The 20,089-nt window shown below is 38.1% G+C and overlaps 1 protein-coding gene across 2 annotated transcripts in view; it reads left to right on the forward strand.

Moving 5' to 3' along the window:
• The window catches only part of LOC139471174 (voltage-gated potassium channel subunit beta-2-like), a 186,070-nt gene that overhangs the window by 141,640 nt on the left and 24,341 nt on the right, over positions 1-20,089 (forward strand). For both annotated transcript variants that reach the window (XM_071253449.1, XM_071253450.1), the window contains 3 exons: positions 2,339-2,433; positions 2,763-2,883; positions 3,979-4,067. In XM_071253449.1, the coding sequence (XP_071109550.1) occupies positions 2,339-2,433; positions 2,763-2,883; positions 3,979-4,067 (305 nt within the window). The remainder of the gene's footprint in view (positions 1-2,338; positions 2,434-2,762; positions 2,884-3,978; positions 4,068-20,089) is intronic.

The raw sequence follows: 20,089 nt of genomic DNA on the forward strand, positions 1-20,089 counted from the left end.
AATGTTAACTGGGAGGATCTAATGTTAACTGGTTGAGTCTACTGTTAATTGGAAGGGTCTATTGTTAACTGGTTGGGTCTACTGTTAATTGGGAGGGACTAATGTTAACTGGTTGGGTCTACTGTTAATTGGAAGGGTCTACTGTTAATTGGAAGGGTCTTATGTTAACTGGGAGGATCTAATGTTAACTAGGAGGATCTAATGTTAATTGGTTGGATCTAATGTTAATTGGAAGGGTCTACTGTCACCTAGGTATTGCATCACTTGGACACACCAGAAACCTTTGTTCTGGGTTCAAATCCCAGTTCATACCGATTATGTTTCTAGGTTTGTCAGCACCATACCGTGCTCTTGGATGTCACAGAAGTGGTGAACATCTGAGTCCTGCATCACTTCGGGCTTTCCTCACACATTAAGCTGACACGCTGTGATATAACTAGAATACTGTCTGAAGCGGCAATAACCCCAACGCACTGACTCACTATGATATTGTGATGAACATATATTTTGTTGGTGTTTTATTGCTGGCTGTAGCATGAACATGACTGATACTGTTAATACCCATGATGATGACACTGTTGATACTATGACACTGTTGATACTATGACACTGTTGAGACTGTGACACTGTTGATACTATGACACTGTTGATAGTCTGACACTGTTGATACTATGACACTGTTGAGACTGTGACACTGTTGATACTATGACACTGTTGAGACTGTAACACTGTTGATACTATGACACTGTTGATACTGTTACACTGTTGATACTATGACACTGTTGATACTATGACACTGTTGAGACTGTAACACTGTTGATACTATGACACTGTTGATACTGTTACACTGTTGATACTGTGACACTGTTGATACTGTGACACTGTGACAATGTTGATACTATGATACTGTGGATACTGTGACACTGTTGATACTATGACACTGTTGATACTATGACACTGTTGATACGTTGACACTGTTGATACTGTTACACTGTTGATACTGTGACACTGTTGATACTATGAAACTGTTGGTACTATGACACTGTTGATACTGTGACACTGTTGATACCGTGACACTGTTGATACTGTGACACTGTTGATACCATGACACTGTTGATACCGTGACACTGTTGATACTATGACACTGTTGATACTGTGACACTGTTGATACCTTAACACTGTTGATACTATGACACTGTTGATACTGTGACAATGTTGATACTGTGACACTGTTGATACTATTACACTGTTGATACTATGGGATTGTTGATACTATGACACTGTTGATACTGTGACACTGTTGATACCGTGACACTGTTGATACTATGACACTGTTGACACTGTGACACTGTTGATACTGTTACACTGTTGATACTGTGACACTGTTGATACTGTGACACTGTTGATACTATGACACTGTTGATACTAAGACACTGTTGATACTGTGACACTGTTGATACTATGACACTGTTGATACCATGACACTGTTGATACCATGACACTGTTAATACTATGACACTGTTGATACCATGACACTGTTGATACTGTGATACTGTTAATACCATGACACTGTTGATACTATGACACTGTTGATACTATGACACCGTTGATACTATGACACTGTTGATACCGTGACACTGTTGATACTGTGACACTGTTGATACCATGACACTGTTGATACCATGACACTGTTAATACCATGACACTGTTGATACTGTGACACTGTTGATACTATGACACTGTTGATACCGTGACACTGTTGATACCGTGACACAGTTGATACCATGACACTGTTGATACTGTTACACTGTTGATACTGTGACACTGTTGATACTGTGACACTGTTGATACTATGACACTGTTGATACTGTGACACTGTTGATACCATAACACTGTTGATACTATGACACTGTTGATACTGTGACACTGTTGATGCTATGACACTGTTGATACCATGACACTGTTGATACTGTGACACTGTTGATACTGTGACACTGTTAATACCATAACACTGTTGATACCGTGACACTGTTGATACCATGAAACTGTTGATACTGTGACACTGTTGATACTATGACACTGTTGATACTGTGACACTGTTAATACCATGGCACTGTTGATACTGTGACACTGTTGATACTGTGACACTGTTGATACTCTGACACTGTTGATACCATGACACTGTTGATACTACGACACTGTTGATACTACGACACTGTTAATACCATGACACTTTTGATACTGTGACGCTGTTGATACTATGACACTGTTGATACTGTGACACTGTTGATACTATGACACTGTTGATACTACAATAGTGACTCACTGCTTGTTCCAGGTATCGGGACAGTCACGTGGTCCCCTCTTGCCAGTGGGATCCTCACGGGGAAGTACGATGACGGTGTTCCCATCTACTCCAGGGCTGCCCTCAAGGTAACAACCATCTACTATCTTGAAGGCTTCAAATATTGGTTTTTGAAAAAATAATTTGTTATAGAAAATACTGAACAAAATATGTTTCCTCCAATATGCTGTCCTGAATGAAATGAGTATTGAATAAAAAATAATCAGTTCCTTCTTTCAGAGAAAGTACTTTCATGTCCTGAAGCAATAACTGCAAAACCTAACAAAAATTGCAAAGATATAAAAGGTTCATTGTAATGAGATTTGAGGAGAACCTTCACTTCACGTCTGAGTTTTCATTATTTACATCTTCATCTTTGAACAATGCATCTTATTCTGTGAATTACTGATGCTTTCAGGGCTACAGCTGGTTGAAGGATAAAGTGCTAAGCGAAGATGGACGACGACAGCAGGCCAAATTGAGAGAGGTGGCAGTGATTGCTGACAGACTAGGCTGTTCTATAGCACAGCTCGCCATAGGTGGGAATACCAGCAGTCCTAGACAAGCTTAATGGGGGGGGGGGGGGGGGCTTGGTGCACTTCGACTTGCAGTCCCAGCAAGTCTAGACTAGGCTATTCTATAGCACATTCTATAGGTGGGAATAGAAATAGGTTTAAAGGGGGGCTTGGAGCACTTCAACTTGTAGTCCTGGACCTAGTCTTAAAGTGGGGCTTGGAGCAGTCCTGGACCTAGTCTTAAAGGGGGACTTGGAGCACTTCAACTTGCAGTCCTAGACCTAATCTTAAAGGGGGGCTTGAAGCACTTCAATCTGCAGTCCCAGCAAGTTGGATTTAAGTATTTCAAAACTTGTAAAGTTTGTAAATTCACACGATTATGTTCCAAGTCACCTAGGACGTTCATTACAACATCTAGACTGGGCTGTAGATCATGGTTTGTCTTGTTGGTTGGGTCAAGCCACACTTAGCAATAAGCCAGCTATTTGATGGTGGTCTGTAAATAATAGAGTCTGGACCAGACAATTAAGTGATTGATATCATAAGCATCGATCCACACAATTTGGATATGATGACATGCATCAACCAAGTCAGCAAGCCTGACCACCCGATCCTGTTCATCGCCTCTTACGACAAACATGGGTTTCTGATATGGTTTGAATATTTACAGGCCGCCCTGATATCTTTGGAAATTTGCTGACTTCTGCATGAAACAAATAAACAATGTAAACAGAGAATAAATGGGATTATGAGTGAGTGAGTGAGTGAGTATTATTTTACGCCGCTTTTAGCAATATTCCGGCAATATCACAATCTTTCATCTTATGATCAGATCCCTTAGTTATGTCCTCAATTCACTTCAACCATGATTACTCTAACCTCAAAATTGACCTCAACTTTGACCTCCACATTGACCTCAACTTTGACCTCAACTTTGACCTCCACATTGACCTCCACATTGACCTCAACTTTAGACTCAACTTTTACCTCAACTTTGACCTCCACATTGACCTCCACATTGACCTGTTTGGGAGCAGAAAATTATTTCAAATTACGTAATCTGTTTTGCTATTTGACCTGTCCGCTGATCCAACCCAATGCCTGTTTTCTCGTCTCCAGCGTGGTGTGTTAAGAGTGAGAATGTTCACTGTGTCCTCCTTGGAGCTTCCAATGTTGATCAGCTGTACGAGGACATCCAGGCCCTGCAGGTAAGAGTTACCTCCCTTTGCCTGGTGGGGTGCCCACTCTCGCTGTGTGTGATTCACTGCATGTACTTTCTTTGCTGTTCACAAGCTGATGACACTGCTAAGCTGATCACGTGGACTACATGAGTTCTTGCTTATTTGATACTGCACAAATTGCCAGCCTGTCAGTCACTGTTAATGACATGTAGAGTTTTACTAGTTGAATTTTATAGAACCAGGGAAATAATTCATTGACAGTTAATCGACAATTTGTGAAGAAAGTGTGCAGGCTATTTTGCACATTTTTTATGGCATTTAGGGTAAGAATGAAAAAAATCGCAATTTTTTCCAGAAATCCTTTTACATATTTCTTTTCACCTTTTTGTAGTTAAACTTAATTTGGGTATTGGTTTCTATAGAAATTGGGCGTGACTTCTTTCTTTTTTGAAACAACACAAACTACAAGCTTTGGAATTGGGATTTCTGGATTCCCAACCGTTTCGGTATCTAGACTCCCCGTGATGGACTGTTCCCTGGTTCTGGCATTTCAAGTGTATTTTGCATTTGTTTGAAGTGTGGTTGCTGTGATTCATGTCCTCATGAAGTTATTTCTCATGTGCTGTTCCTCACACCTGTTACCGTAGTTCATCTAAATAATGGCATAACTTCAAGCTTACTGTTAACAAGTGAGGAGTTTAGTAACATTTAAGTTTCATGGACTGAAATAGTTTGAAACCTTGTGACTTCCTTTGCAGAAAGCATTGTTTGTCTCGTCCCATGTTCCGGTATTTACAAATAGCCATTTTCATTTACTGTAAATTTGTATCTGACTATGTCTTTCTGGTACTGCACTGTTGTCAGTCCATGGGCCTATCCTATTCAATTTTGAAAATGGAATTGGTGAGCTATCGCCTGAAATCCTTGCCCCACACTGAAGCATATGTGACACATGTGGCATCACCTTGGGCAAGCGACTTTGTTCGAAATGTGCCTCTGTTCACCCAGCAGTGAATGGGTACCCGGTAGGATGAGATGGCAAAGTGGCTGTTAACCTTCTAACATGCGCAATATTAATAGCCTATTATTATTATCATGTACAGATTAAAATAAAAAATGCGTCAAAGAGGGCTTGGGTGATCCTGGCACAGTCAGGCTGGTTAGGCTATTATTATTATTATTATTATTATTATTATTATTATTATTATTGAGTCTTTCAATGAAGGAAAAATCTTCACAGTATTATTAATGCCCCCTACCACTACCCTGTCCAAAATCTCTGTTATCAAAAATTTCTGATTTAACATATGCTATATTTCTGTTTACTTCTATGGTGAAAAATATTTTTTTCATCATGCTGAAAAAGTCACCAGGTTTCAAGATATTGGTATGTAGGAATCGAATTAATAACATTCCCTCTGTCTCCCAAACATAGCCGTCACTCCTACACATTAACACTGCCAACAGGCAAGTCATTATTTGGCTTACTACTCAACATCAGGTTTGTTTAATCACTTTTCCATTTTTTACCCTTGCCAGTTTGTTCCTAAAATCACGTTGGAAATTCAAGAGCGTTTGGACACTGTACTAAATAACAAACCCCTTCCAAGGTCACCTCCAGGGTCGCAGCGGTGTACGTTGTCGTGGTAACAGAGCATTTACATTACCCTTGTAACAGGCCCTTGTGGCTGGTTTAAGGCAGGAAGCACAAGTGTTGTTGCATGAGAAACAAGCTTGTCCGTGGAACAGGCTCCTTGGTTTGAAATGCAAGGATATCCATCTAATCCAGATTGTATATTATCCATGCTAATTCTAGATCTTTAGATTTAGTCAATTCATCTTGGAGCTTACTCAGGGCAAATAGCCATAGCCATATTCGAAGCCATATTATGCCCACTACAATTGATTATGGTCGGCTGCGAGTTGATCTCCAAGCATGGTTGTAGCCACCTATCACAGTTGGGTGCTGTGACTGGTGTCTGCGATAGTATATAGAGCTTTGCAAACGAGACATCGCTACGAGGAACTTGCAACTTTACTTCTCAAGGGAGATAATAACCCAACATTACTTAACAAGGGAGACAATTACCCAACATTACATCACAAGGGAGACAATTACCCAACATTACTTCACAAGGGAGGTAAGTCCCGAACATTACTTCACAAGGAATATAATTTTCTAACATTACTTAACAAGGGAGATAATCACCCAACATTACTTAACAAGGGAGACAATTACCCAACATTATGTCATAAGGGAGATAAGTCCCGAACATTACCAAGCTCCTCACAGCGATATCCTGTTCGCGGAGCTCTCTATACTATCGTGCCACCAGTCAAAACTCCCCACAACCATGCTTGGAGTTGAACTTGCAGCCGATTGACCGTTATGTTTACAAACAAGTGACGACTGTCCTGACGCTGAATACACTTATCCCTGCTGAATTACTGTTTTTGTTTATCAATTTGAATTTCTATTTCATTAAAACTATCATGTAATTGATAAAGTAAGAATGTAAGGGAGAAGTTGGTTGATTTTCCGTTAGTCTGCAATCTTGAACCAATTTGATTATACAAACAACAAAGTAAATTCATTTGGAAAACATGGTCAGTCGTAAACCTTTTCAAAACGAAGTATGATGGCATTCCCAAACACATAAACAAAAGTATGAAGTGACTACATTAGGGGTTAGAGGGTAAATTTCAAGATTCTTGTAATGGCCAGGCCCGCACTGGTGTTACCCAGAGTGTAACGAAGGTGTCACACGCTGGGAAGGAGCTTGCGACATTACTTCACAAGGGAGATAAGTCCCTAGCATTACGTCACAAGGGAGATAAGTCCCCAACATTACATCACAAGGGAGATAAGTCCCCAACATTACGTCACAAGGGAGATAAGTCCCCAATATTACGTCACAAGGGAGATAAGTCCCCAACATTACTTCAAAAGGGAGATAAGTCCCCAACATTACGTCACAAGGGAGATAAGTCCCCAACATTACTTCAAAAGGGAGTTAAGTCCCCAACATTACGTCACAAGGGAGATAAGTCCCCAACATTACTTCACAAGGGAGATACGTCCCCAATATTACGTCACAAGGGAGATAAGTCCCCAACATTACTTCAAAAGGGAGATAAGTCCCGAACATTACGTCACAAGGGAGATACGTCCCCAATATTACGTCACAAGGGAGATACGTCCCCACCATTACTACACAAGGGAGATAAGTCCCCAACATTACGTCACAAGGGAGATAAGTCCCAACATTACTTCAAAAGGGAGATAAGTCCCGAACATTATGTCACAAGGGAGATACGTCCCCAATATTACGTCACAAGGGAGATACGTCCCCACCATTACTACACAAGGGAGATAAGTCCCCAACATTACGTCACAAGGGAGATAAGTCCCCAACATTACTTCAAAAGGGAGATAAGTCCCCAACATTACGTCACAAGGGAGATAAGTCCCCACCATTACTTCACAAGGGAGATAAGTCCCCAACATTACGTCACAAGGGAGATAAGTCCCCAATATTACGTCACAAGGGAGATAAGTCCCCAACATTACCTCACAAGGGAGATAAGTCCTCAACATTACCTCACAAGGGAGATAAGTCCCCAACATTACTTTAAAAGGGAGATAAGTCCCCAACATTACGTCACAAGGGAGATAAGTCCCCAATATTACGTCACAAGGGAGATAAGTCCCCAATATTATGTCACAAAGGCGATACATGTAGTCGATGCACTTCTGAAGCCATGCTTTGTTTGACCAGGATCAAAGATGCTTCCCCCTCATGGAGACCGCCTCCATGGTCTAGTGGTAGAGTGCCCGCCCGGAGAGCCCAAGGTCCGGGGTTTGATCCCTGGCCGCGTCAAACCATAAGACGCTTAAAGATGATACTTGTTGTTACCCTGTCTGGTGCTTGACATTAAGGGGCGAAAACAAGGACTGGTTGGCTTGGAGTCAGTATACTGTGTCTGAGTGGGGTATACATGTTAAACTGTGGCATGGTATCTCAGCGAGCTAGCACTATAAATCAGCATCAGTCCGGACCAGTACAAGCAGCCACACACATGTGCATGCACGTCGCTATATAAGTGCAATAATCTTGGACGTGACGTTGAACCCCATTTCACCTCACTTCACCTCACCTCACCACCCTGCCCATGTAGGGATGCCGAGTTAGAATAGGTCCCAAGCAACTTATGCTTGTTGTAAGAGGTGACTAAACGGACGAGGCTATGTGACTTGGTTGGTTGCATGTCACTGTACACCGATGGCATTGGGCGCTGCTCATGATTTCAAACACTGGATTGTCTGATCCAAAACTGATTATTTAAAGGCTGCTATAGCTGGAATACTGCTGAGGGTCAAACTTCCCTTGAGACTTGCGAACTCTGGTAGCCTTGTGTTCCGAGGACCAGTGAGACATTAACATATGTAGCGTGTAGATTCTTTAGTAAAAGCTATTTCACCATTCAGAAGTACCCATTTTACAGTTCCAGTGATACTGAATTAAGCAGTGCAATTAACACCTGTCTTGAAGTATGATTAGCATAATCAAATGTATTTAGTACTGAAAAAGTCAACAACCAAAACAAGGCAGTTTTTAGGATAAAAGCAAATATGCTAATCTTGAAAAAAGCAATTGAGATGTTAGTTTGTCAACTTGATAATACATAAAATGTTAAAATAGCTGTGTAATAGGAAATTACTTGAAATAGCTGTGTAATAGGTGATAAATTGAAATAGCTGTGTAATAGGTGATTAATTGAAATAGCTGTGTAATAGGTGATTAATTGAAATAGCTGTGTAATAGGTGATTAATTGAAAGGAGGTCCCTGTTCATTGATCAAATACCCATTTCTGGTTTAAGGGCGGAGTCATTGTAATCAAATCGGGGTGTATTAATTAGCATCGATTTTGAAGGCTTTGACAGGGGGGTCACCTTTTAGGTGGGATTGCTTTATAGACAGCGATATACGTTATATCTGTGTGAAACTGAGTCATTGTAATACGAGTTATCATTTACTTTAACTGCTATTAATTTATATTCATAACAAAATTTGAATTGACAGACAAAAGGAATTTGTCAAATTGAAAAAAACTTTCCTAGGACTGCCAATTTACAAACCAAGCCCCACATGAACACAAATAGCCTGCCGCTTTACAGGAGATATATAACACAGAAGAACGTGTATTTGTAATGTATAAACAAAGGTCCCCTGTAGATCAAACCAGGCAATCTGTGACACGACAAGACTCAAGTGTAACAGCTCTGAGCGCCTCTGCAATACGATCATCATTCAGGCAACATAAGCGGTCATATTAATGTGCTTTATGCACAGAGGCATGTGTGCTCATCAAGTTGTACAAGGCCTGAATACTAAAGCTTCAGCACAAGTCAATAATGGATCAATCAGGCTTCAAGATCCTTCATTGTTATCTTAAGGACAGGCATGCTTATTCAATACCAGTTCTATTTATAAAAAAAACATTTTTGCCAAGTATACTTTAAGTGTATTCATGCCTTAGATACTTTTAATGAAGAAATTCTTTTAAGAGCATGAGTTCTCTCTCTTTACGTCCTACAGCTTCGTGAGTTCTGTCTCTGTCCTCCAGTGCCTTAATGACTTCCTTCTCGTATTGTCTCATGTTTCAGCCTGGAGTGCGAACATGACATACAAGAGACAGTTGTATGAAATGTACAGGGTACCTGTTGCTTTTTTCTCTTGTAAATATGGTCGATCCCATCTTGGTGTAGTGCACATCTGCCTCTGGGAGTGTCACTGTGTTTGTACGTCTGCTGCAAGTCTGTGGCGTCCCATGTGCTGGTTGTGTGACTCCGTTACTCTCCGAGCTTCTTTCTGTGGCATTTCAAAAGTTAAATATACAACACACCTGAATTTCTACTGCTTGTTTCTATGATAAACAAACAAACAAACACACATGTGAATATCGACTGCTTGTTTCTATGATAAACAAACAAACACACATGTGAATATCGACTGCTTGTTTCTATGATAAACAAACAAACACACATGTGAATATCGACTGCTTGTTTCTATGATAAACAAACAAACACACATGTGAATATCGACTGCTTGTTTCTATGATAAACAAACAAACACACATGTGAATATCGACTGCTTGTTTCTATGATAAACAAACAAACACACATGTGATTATTGACGGCTTGTTTCTATGATAAACAAACAAACACACATGTGAATATCGACTGCTTGTTTCTATGATAAACAAACAAACACACATGTGAATATCGACTGCTTGTTTCTATGATAAACAAACAAACACACATGTGATTATCAACTCCTTGATTCTATAAAAAACAAACACACATCTGAATTTCTACAGCTTGATTCTTTTATAAACAAACAACACACATGTGATTATCAACTCCTTGATTCTATAAAAAACAAACAAGACATATCTGAATTTCTACTGCTTGATTCTTTTATAAACAAACAACACACATGTGATTATCAACTCCTTCATTCTATAATAAACAAACAAGACATATCTGAATTTCTACTGCCTGATTTCACAAAAAACAAACAACACACATGTGAATATCGACTGCTTGTTTCTATGATAAACAAACAAACACACATGTGAATATCGACTGCTTGTTTCTATGATAAACAAACAAACACACATGTGAATATCGACTGCTTGATTCTATAAATAAACAAACAACAAACATCTGAATTTCTACTGCTTGATTCTATGATAAACAAACAAACTCACATATGTATATCAACTCCTTGATTCTATAAATAAACAAACAACACACATGTGAATATCGACTCCTTGATTTTATGATAAACAAAAAACACATGTGAATATTGACGGCTTCATTTCACAAAAACAAACAAAAACACATCTGAATATGAACAACTTGATTCCACAATAAACAAACAACACACACGTGAATATCAGCGACTTGATTCCACAATAAACAAACAACACACATGAATATCAGCATCTTGATTCCACAATAAACAAACAACACATGTGAATATCAGCATCTTGATTCCACAATAAACAAACAACACACACGTAAATATCAGCATCTTGATTCCACAATAAACAAACAACACACGTGAATATCAGCATCTTGATTCCACAATAAACAAACAACACACACGTGAATATCAGCATCTTGATTCCACAATAAACAAACAACACACACATGAATATCAGCATCTTGATTCCACAATAAACAAACAACACACATGAATATCAGCATCTTGATTCCACAATAAACAAACAACACACATGAATATCAGCATCTTGATTCCACAATAAACAAACAACACACACATGAATATCAGCATCTTGATTCCACAATAAACAAACAACACATGTGAATATCAGCATCTTGATTCCACAATAAACAAACAACACACACGTGAATATCAGCATCTTGATTCCACAATAAACAAACAACACACACGTAAATATCAGCATCTTGATTCCACAATAAACAAACAACACACACGTGAATATCAGCATCTTGATTCCACAATAAACAAACAACACACGTGAATATCAGCATCTTGATTCCACAATAAACAAACAACACACACGTAAATATCAGCATCTTGATTCCACAATAAACAAACAACACACACGTAAATATCAGCATCTTGATTCCACAATAAACAAACAACACACACGTGAATATCAGCATCTTGATTCCACAATAAACAAACAACACACACGTAAATATCAGCATCTTGATTCCACAATAAACAAACAACACACACGTAAATATCAGCATCTTGATTCCACAATAAACAAACAACACACGTGAATATCAGCATCTTGATTCCACAATAAACAAACAACACACATGAATATCAGCATCTTGATTCCACAATAAACAAACAACACACACATGAATATCAGCATCTTGATTCCACAATAAACAAACAACACACACGTGAATATCAGCATCTTGATTCCACAATAAACAAACAACACATGTGAATATCAGCATCTTGATTCCACAATAAACAAACAACACACACATGAATATCAGCATCTTGATTCCACAATAAACAAACAACACACATGAATATCAGCATCTTGATTCCACAATAAACAAACAACACACGTGAATATCAGCATCTTGATTCCACAATAAACAAACAACACACATGAATATCAGCATCTTGATTCCACAATAAACAAACAACACACACGTAAATATCAGCATCTTGATTCCACAATAAACAAACAACACACACGTGAATATCAGCATCTTGATTCCACAATAAACAAACAACACACGTGAATATCAGCATCTTGATTCCACAATAAACAAACAACACACACGTAAATATCAGCATCTTGATTCCACAATAAACAAACAACACACACGTAAATATCAGCATCTTGATTCCACAATAAACAAACAACACACACGTGAATATCAGCATCTTGATTCCACAATAAACAAACAACACACACGTAAATATCAGCATCTTGATTCCACAATAAACAAACAACACACGTGAATATCAGCATCTTGATTCCACAATAAACAAACAACACACATGAATATCAGCATCTTGATTCCACAATAAACAAACAACACACACATGAATATCAGCATCTTGATTCCACAATAAACAAACAACACACACGTGAATATCAGCATCTTGATTCCACAATAAACAAACAACACACGTGAATATCAGCATCTTGATTCCACAATAAACAAACAACACACACGTGAATATCAGCATCTTGATTCCACAATAAACAAACAACACACGTGAATATCAGCATCTTGATTCCACAATAAACAAACAACACACACGTGAATATCAGCATCTTGATTCCACAATAAACAAACAACACACACATGAATATCAGCATCTTGATTCCACAATAAACAAACAACACACACGTGAATATCAGCATCTTGATTCCACAATAAACAAACAACACACACGTGAATATCAGCATCTTGATTCCACAATAAACAAACAACACACACATGAATATCAGCATCTTGATTCCACAATAAACAAACAACACACGTGAATATCAGCATCTTGATTCCACAATAAACAAACAACACACACGTGAATATCAGCATCTTGATTCCACAATAAACAAACAACACACACATGAATATCAGCATCTTGATTCCACAATAAACAAACAACACACGTGAATATCAGCATCTTGATTCCACAATAAACAAACAACACACACGTGAATATCAGCAACTTGATTCCACAATAAACAAACAACACACACGTGAATATCAGCATCTTGATTCCACAATAAACAAACAACACACACGTGAATATCAGCATCTTGATTCCACAATAAACAAACAACACACTTGAATATGAACGACTTGATTCCACAATAAACAAACAACACACGTGAATATCAGCATCTTGATTCCACAATAAACAAACAACACACATGAATATGAACGACTTGATTCCACAATAAACAAACAACACACATCTGAATTTCTACTCCTTTATTCTATAATAAACAAACACACATGTGAATAGTGATGCCTTGATTCCACAATAAACAAACAACACACATCTGAATTTCTACTCCTTTATTCTATAATAAACAAACACACATGTGAATAGTGATGCCTTGATTCCACAATAAACAAACAACACACATGTGAATATCAGCGGCTTGAGTCCCTGTCAGCAATATTCTGCTACAGTGAAGCCTTGTCAACTCAAGTCCTGTCTACCATCACACTGTCCAGAGGTATTTGTAGTCATGGCAACTCAAGTTCCAATATCAGAGCACCGTGAGCAGAGATGGATCAAGAATCTGTGGGTTGGTGGTGCACATTTTGATTTTGACCCTATGGGTTGGTTTTGGCCCAAATGACAAATACACAACTGTTTCAATAACAAAAAGGGACGGTTTTGTTGTTAACGCCTGTATGTTCATGTCATTTGGGGTTTGGAGTGGGGTTGGTAGGGATGTTATAAGTATATCCCACCTTATACTGGGGATAAAAATTAACCAAGAAAGTCAACATGTAGCAATACCCCCTGAAACGTTTGAAATTCTACAAACCCTTATAATACCTTTAACATTACAGAGCTAGTCTGGACTAGCTGGCTAGTTCTATTTTTTTCCCCTGCTGTACAATATAGCAAGCTCATGAGGTTAGAGATTCAAGGTTTCACTTCAAGCCTTGCACACCGATCAAGTCCATAGTATAAAGTGAGCGAGTATGGTTTTATGCCGCTTTTAGCAATATTCCAGAAATATCACAGCGGGGCACGTCAGGAAACCGCCCCCCATAGTATAGAGGGAGTAGATTTAAGCACAATGGATTCTAAGTGGTCAATGTTTGTTAGGATTGTTTTAATACACATCACAGTACCGTATTGATACTCAAACTGTTTTATGTTGACATAGCAAATATATTCCAGTTATGTCAGTTGTCTATTATCCTGAGACATGATCAGATGAATAAGAGACATCAGTTGTCTATCATCGTGAGACATGATCAGAGAAATAAGAGACGTCAGTTGTCTATTATCCTGAGACATGATCAGATGAATAAGAGACGTCAGTTGTCTATCATCGTGAGACATGATCAGATGAATAAGAGACGTCAGTTGTCTATTATCCTGAGACATGATCAGATGAATAAGAGACGTCAGTTGTCTATTATCCTGAGACATGATCAGATGAATAAGAGATGTCAGTTGTCTATCATCTTGAGACATGATCAGATGAATAAGAGACGTCAGTTGTCTATTATCCTGAGACATGATCAGATGAATAAGAGACGTCAGTTGTCTATTATCGTGAGACATGATCAGATGAATAAGAGACGTCAGTTGTCTATTATCCTGAGACATGATCAGATGAATAAGAGACGTCAGTTGTCTATCATCGTGAGACATGATCAGATGAATAAGGGACATCCGAGGTTTGAGCTAGAATGTGAAAGGGTTTGTAAAACCATACTCACTCACTCACTCACTCACTCACTCACTCACTGAAGGCGACTGCTTATCGTAAGAGGCGACTAACAGGATCGGGTGGTCAGGCTCGCTGATTTGGTTGATGCATGTCATTGTACCCTAATTACACGGATCAATGCTCATGATGTCAATCACTGGATTGTCTGACCCAGCCTGGATTATTTGCAGTCCGATGTCATATAGCTGGAATATTGCTGAGTACGGCTTTAAACAGTAAACAAACAAACAAAACTTTCATTGAAGCATGCACAGATTATACAGACACCTCACATTAAGTGGTACAAAACAGACTTATTTACATCAATTTTCATAGTCATAATTAATATGCATTACCAAACTATACCTTGAAAATGAAAAGTGGTACTGGTAGTTTATCAGCATACTGCATATTTAGGCGTCAAATAACACACGAACACCTGTGTGCAAGGATTTCCTGAGTTGGTATAAAGGACACAACATTTAACATACACAACATGTCACACAAGCATTTGAAATATTCCAAAAGGTGAAAAAATACCCACTGAAGTAATCCGATCTTTTTTAATGTACACACTTTCAGTTTCGACTGAACAACAAGGTAATGCCTGATGGAAAGTTATTGTGGACTATTGTCTCAAACACAAGCTCTATTATTCAGAGCAACAAATCTGACAATGCCTAAGGGACCGACCATTTTATATTCTTGTCGGGGGCCTGGGATTCCGTTCGGAGACAAATATTTTTTCAGGTACAGCTGCAAAAGGAGACAGAAAAAAAATTAATTGAAACTACAAGCCTAAATATAAAAAAAATGAAATGTGTTTTTTGTAGCAGACAATTTCATTCAACACAATTAATTTTTACAAGCATTTTCTGCTACAAGTTATTTTTTTCGATAAAGTCTCAGGCCCCCAAAATGTCAAATGGTCGGTCCCTGGTCTAGAGGTAAGGTGGTTTATACACGTCTTCAGTGTAAACCATGCATGCACAAGGAGTTGCCGACCAGTGTGACCTTTCTGTGTTGTAGTGGACAGTATCGTCTGACATAAGCGGTAACGTGCCGGCCGCCATTCTAGCCCCTGCGTGTGTGTTGTTGCTAGCGTGGCTCGCTTCCTCCCCTACAGCGTCAGTCCAGCTTCAGTTTTCCCCTCTGTGGCTGCACTGGCTACTAGCATGCTGCCCTGCGTCGTCTGTCCCTCCCAGAACTTATTAGTGTCCTGCACCGTTGCTTAGCAACATGTTTGTATCAACCAGCCATCTCCATGTGTAGCAACTGAGGTATATCACTGACGTATACGACATGTAATATAGCTGTATATAACTGACCTATACAACATGTAATATAGCTGTATATCACTGATGTATACGACATGTAATAAAGCTGTATATCACTGAAGTATATGACATGTAATATAGCTGTATATCACTGACGTATATGACATGTAATATAGCTGTATATCACTGACATATACGACATGTAATATAGCTGTATATAACTGACCTATACGACATCTAATATAGCTGTATATCACTGATGTATACGACATGTAATAAAGCTGTATATCACTGAAGTATATGACATGTAATATAGCTGTATATCACTGACGTATATGACATGTAATATAGCTGTATATAACTGACCTATACGACATGTAATATAGCTGTATATCACTGATGTATACGACATGTAATATAGCTGTATATCACTGAAGTATATGACATGTAATATAGCTGTATATCGTTGACGTATATGAAATGTAATATAGCTGTATATCGTTGACGTATATGACATATAATATAGCTGTATATAACTAACATATATGACATCTAATATAGCTGTATATCACTGACGTATACGACATGTAATATAGCTGTATACAACTGACCTATACGACATGTAATATAGCTGTATATCACTGATGTATACAACATGTAATATAGCTGTATATAACTGACATATATGACATGTAATATAGCTGTATATCACTGATTTATACGACATGTAATATAGCTGTATATCACTGAAGTATATGACATGTAATATAGCTGTATATCACTGACGTATATGAAATGTAATATAGCTGTATATCGTTGACGTATATGACATGTAATATAGCTATATATCACTGAAGTATATGACATGTAATATAGCTGTATATAACTGACCTATACGACATGTAATATAGCTGTATATCACTGATGTATACAACATGTAATATAGCTGTATATCGTTGACGTATACGACATGTAATATAGCTGTATACAACTGACATATATGACATGTAATATAGCTGTATATCACTGATTTATACGACATGTAATATAGCTGTATATCACTGAAGTATATGACATGTAATATAGCTGTATATCACCGATGTATACGACATGTAATAAAGCTGTATATCACTGAAGTATATGACATGTAATATAGCTGTATATCACTGACGTATATGAAATGTAATATAGCTGTATATCGTTGACGTATATGACATATAATATAGCTGTATATAACTGACATATATGACATCTAATATAGCTGTATATCACTGATGTATACGACATGTAATATAGCTGTATATCACTGACGTATACGACATGTAATATAGCTGTATATCACTGACGTATATGACATGTAATATAGCTGTATATCACTGACGTATATGAAATGTAATATAGCTGTATATCGTTGACGTATATGACATATAATATAGCTGTATATAACTGACATATATGACATCTAATATAGCTGTATATCACTGACGTATACGACATGTAATATAGCTGTATATCACTGACGTATACGACATGTAATATAGCTGTATATCACTGAAGTATGCAACATGTAATATAGCTGTATATCACAGACATATACGACATGTAACATAGCTGTATATCAGTGATGTATACAACATGTAATATAGCTGTATATCACTGAAGTATATGACATGTAATATAGCTGTATATCACTGAAGTATGCAACATGTAATATAGCTGTATATCACTGACGTATATGACATGTAACATAGCTGTATATCAGTGATGTATACGACATGTAATATAGCTGTATATAACTGATGTATACGACATGTAATACAGCTGTATATCACTGACATATATGACATGTAATGTAGCTGTATATCACTGAAGTATATGACAAGTAATATAGCTGTTTATCACTGACGTATACGACATGTAATATAACTATATCACTGACGTATATGACATGTAATATAGCTGTTTATCACTGACGTATATGACATGTAATATAGCTGTATATCACTGATGTATACGACATGTAATATAGCTGTATATCACTGAAGTATACGACATGTAATAAAGCTGTATATCACTGACGTATATGACATGTAATATAGCTGTATATCACTGATGTATGCGACATGTAATATAGCTGTATATCACTGACGTATGCAACATGTAATATAGCTGTATATCACTGACGTATATGACATGTAATATAGCTGTATATCACTGACGTATGCAACATGTAATATAGCTGTATATCACTGATGTATGCGACATGTAATATAGCTGTATATCACTGACGTTTATGACATATAATATAGCTGTATATCACTGAAGTATATGACATGTAATATAGCTGTATATCACTGATGTATACGACATGTAATATAGCTGTATATCACTGATGTATACAACATATAATATAGCTGACACAACCAGCAGGTGTGTAGACTGATTTTGATTCATACTTGTATTGCTAGTGCTGGAGACAGATTTGTTCAATTGTTTATCAAAGATGCTATTCTTGACAAAATTCATGTTATCCCATCTTCAGCATCTTAGGCCCAATGCTGGAACAGTGTCATATCTGTTTATGTCCAGTACTGTACAGGACCCGTGAAGATTCGGGGTAGAATAGGTCTTCAGCAACCCATGCTTGCCGTAAAAGCCAACTATGCTTGTCGTAAGAGGCAACTAACGCAACCTCGCTGACTTGGTTGATGCATGTCATCGTATCCAAATTGCGTGGATCGATGCTCATGATGTCAATCACTAGATTGTCTGGTCCAGACTTGATTATTTACATTCCTCCATTATATAGCTGGAATATTGCAGAGCGTGGCGTTAGACAACAAACAAACAAACAAAAGTAACTGTACAGACTTGGACTGCACTTGTAACCAAGGGAAGGTTGAGTAGCCCAGTAGGTAGAGTGTTCACTTGTCATGCTGCGAGCCCGGGTTTGATTCCACACTTGGGTACAATGTGTGAGGACTGGAAGCCCCTGCTAGGTTATTGCTGGAATTCATAACTCCAGCAACCAAGACCAAGATCTGGGTTAGAATTGTTGGTTGTTTTTTGTTTCTTTGGGGGGGGGGGGGGGGTGTTGTTTTTTTAATTTTCATAGTGAATGAGACAATGGTGAGGTGGATAGGATAGGGTTGTGTAGAATAGAAGAAGGGTACGGAGGAGGAGATAGGATAGCAGTATCTAATATAAGTTAAGAATTGACCATTTTTCATTTATCTTTAATACTGTCTTCTTTATCAGATATCATACTTCACTAAAGTTAAAACTGGTCTTTAGCAACAGCTTGTCATAAGAAGCGACTGACATGATTTTGTGGTAGGGCTCGCTGACTTGGTTGATGTCATATAGCTGGAATATTTCTGATTGTGGCGATTACCAAACAAACAGTTACGTTAATCTCATGAAAGCACAGAGAATTATGTGTATCGTTGCAGTAATCTATGCTAGTCAGAGGCATGTCCCACCCCCTCCACCATTCTGCAGACTACGAAATTCAGGGCGGTAGGGTAGCCTAGTGGTTACAGCATTCACTCTTCATGCCAAATGCGCAGTTTGATTCCCCACTTATTTCATTTGTCCCCTTTGTCCCCTGCGATGATATTGCTGGAATATTGAAAAAAGTAGTGTAAAACCCAACTCACTCACTGACAAACGAATACATTTCAAACTGGAAAGTTTTAGGCAATCGTTTATTCTAAGTGTACCAAAACTTTAACAAAAGCATTTGAACACGCCCCCTTGCTCTCCCC

The sequence above is a fragment of the Haliotis cracherodii genome, unplaced genomic scaffold (genome assembly GCF_022045235.1).
Source record: "Haliotis cracherodii isolate W230 unplaced genomic scaffold, xgHalCrac1.p SCAF_22, whole genome shotgun sequence".
In the NCBI taxonomy this organism is placed as follows: domain Eukaryota; kingdom Metazoa; phylum Mollusca; class Gastropoda; order Lepetellida; family Haliotidae; genus Haliotis; species Haliotis cracherodii.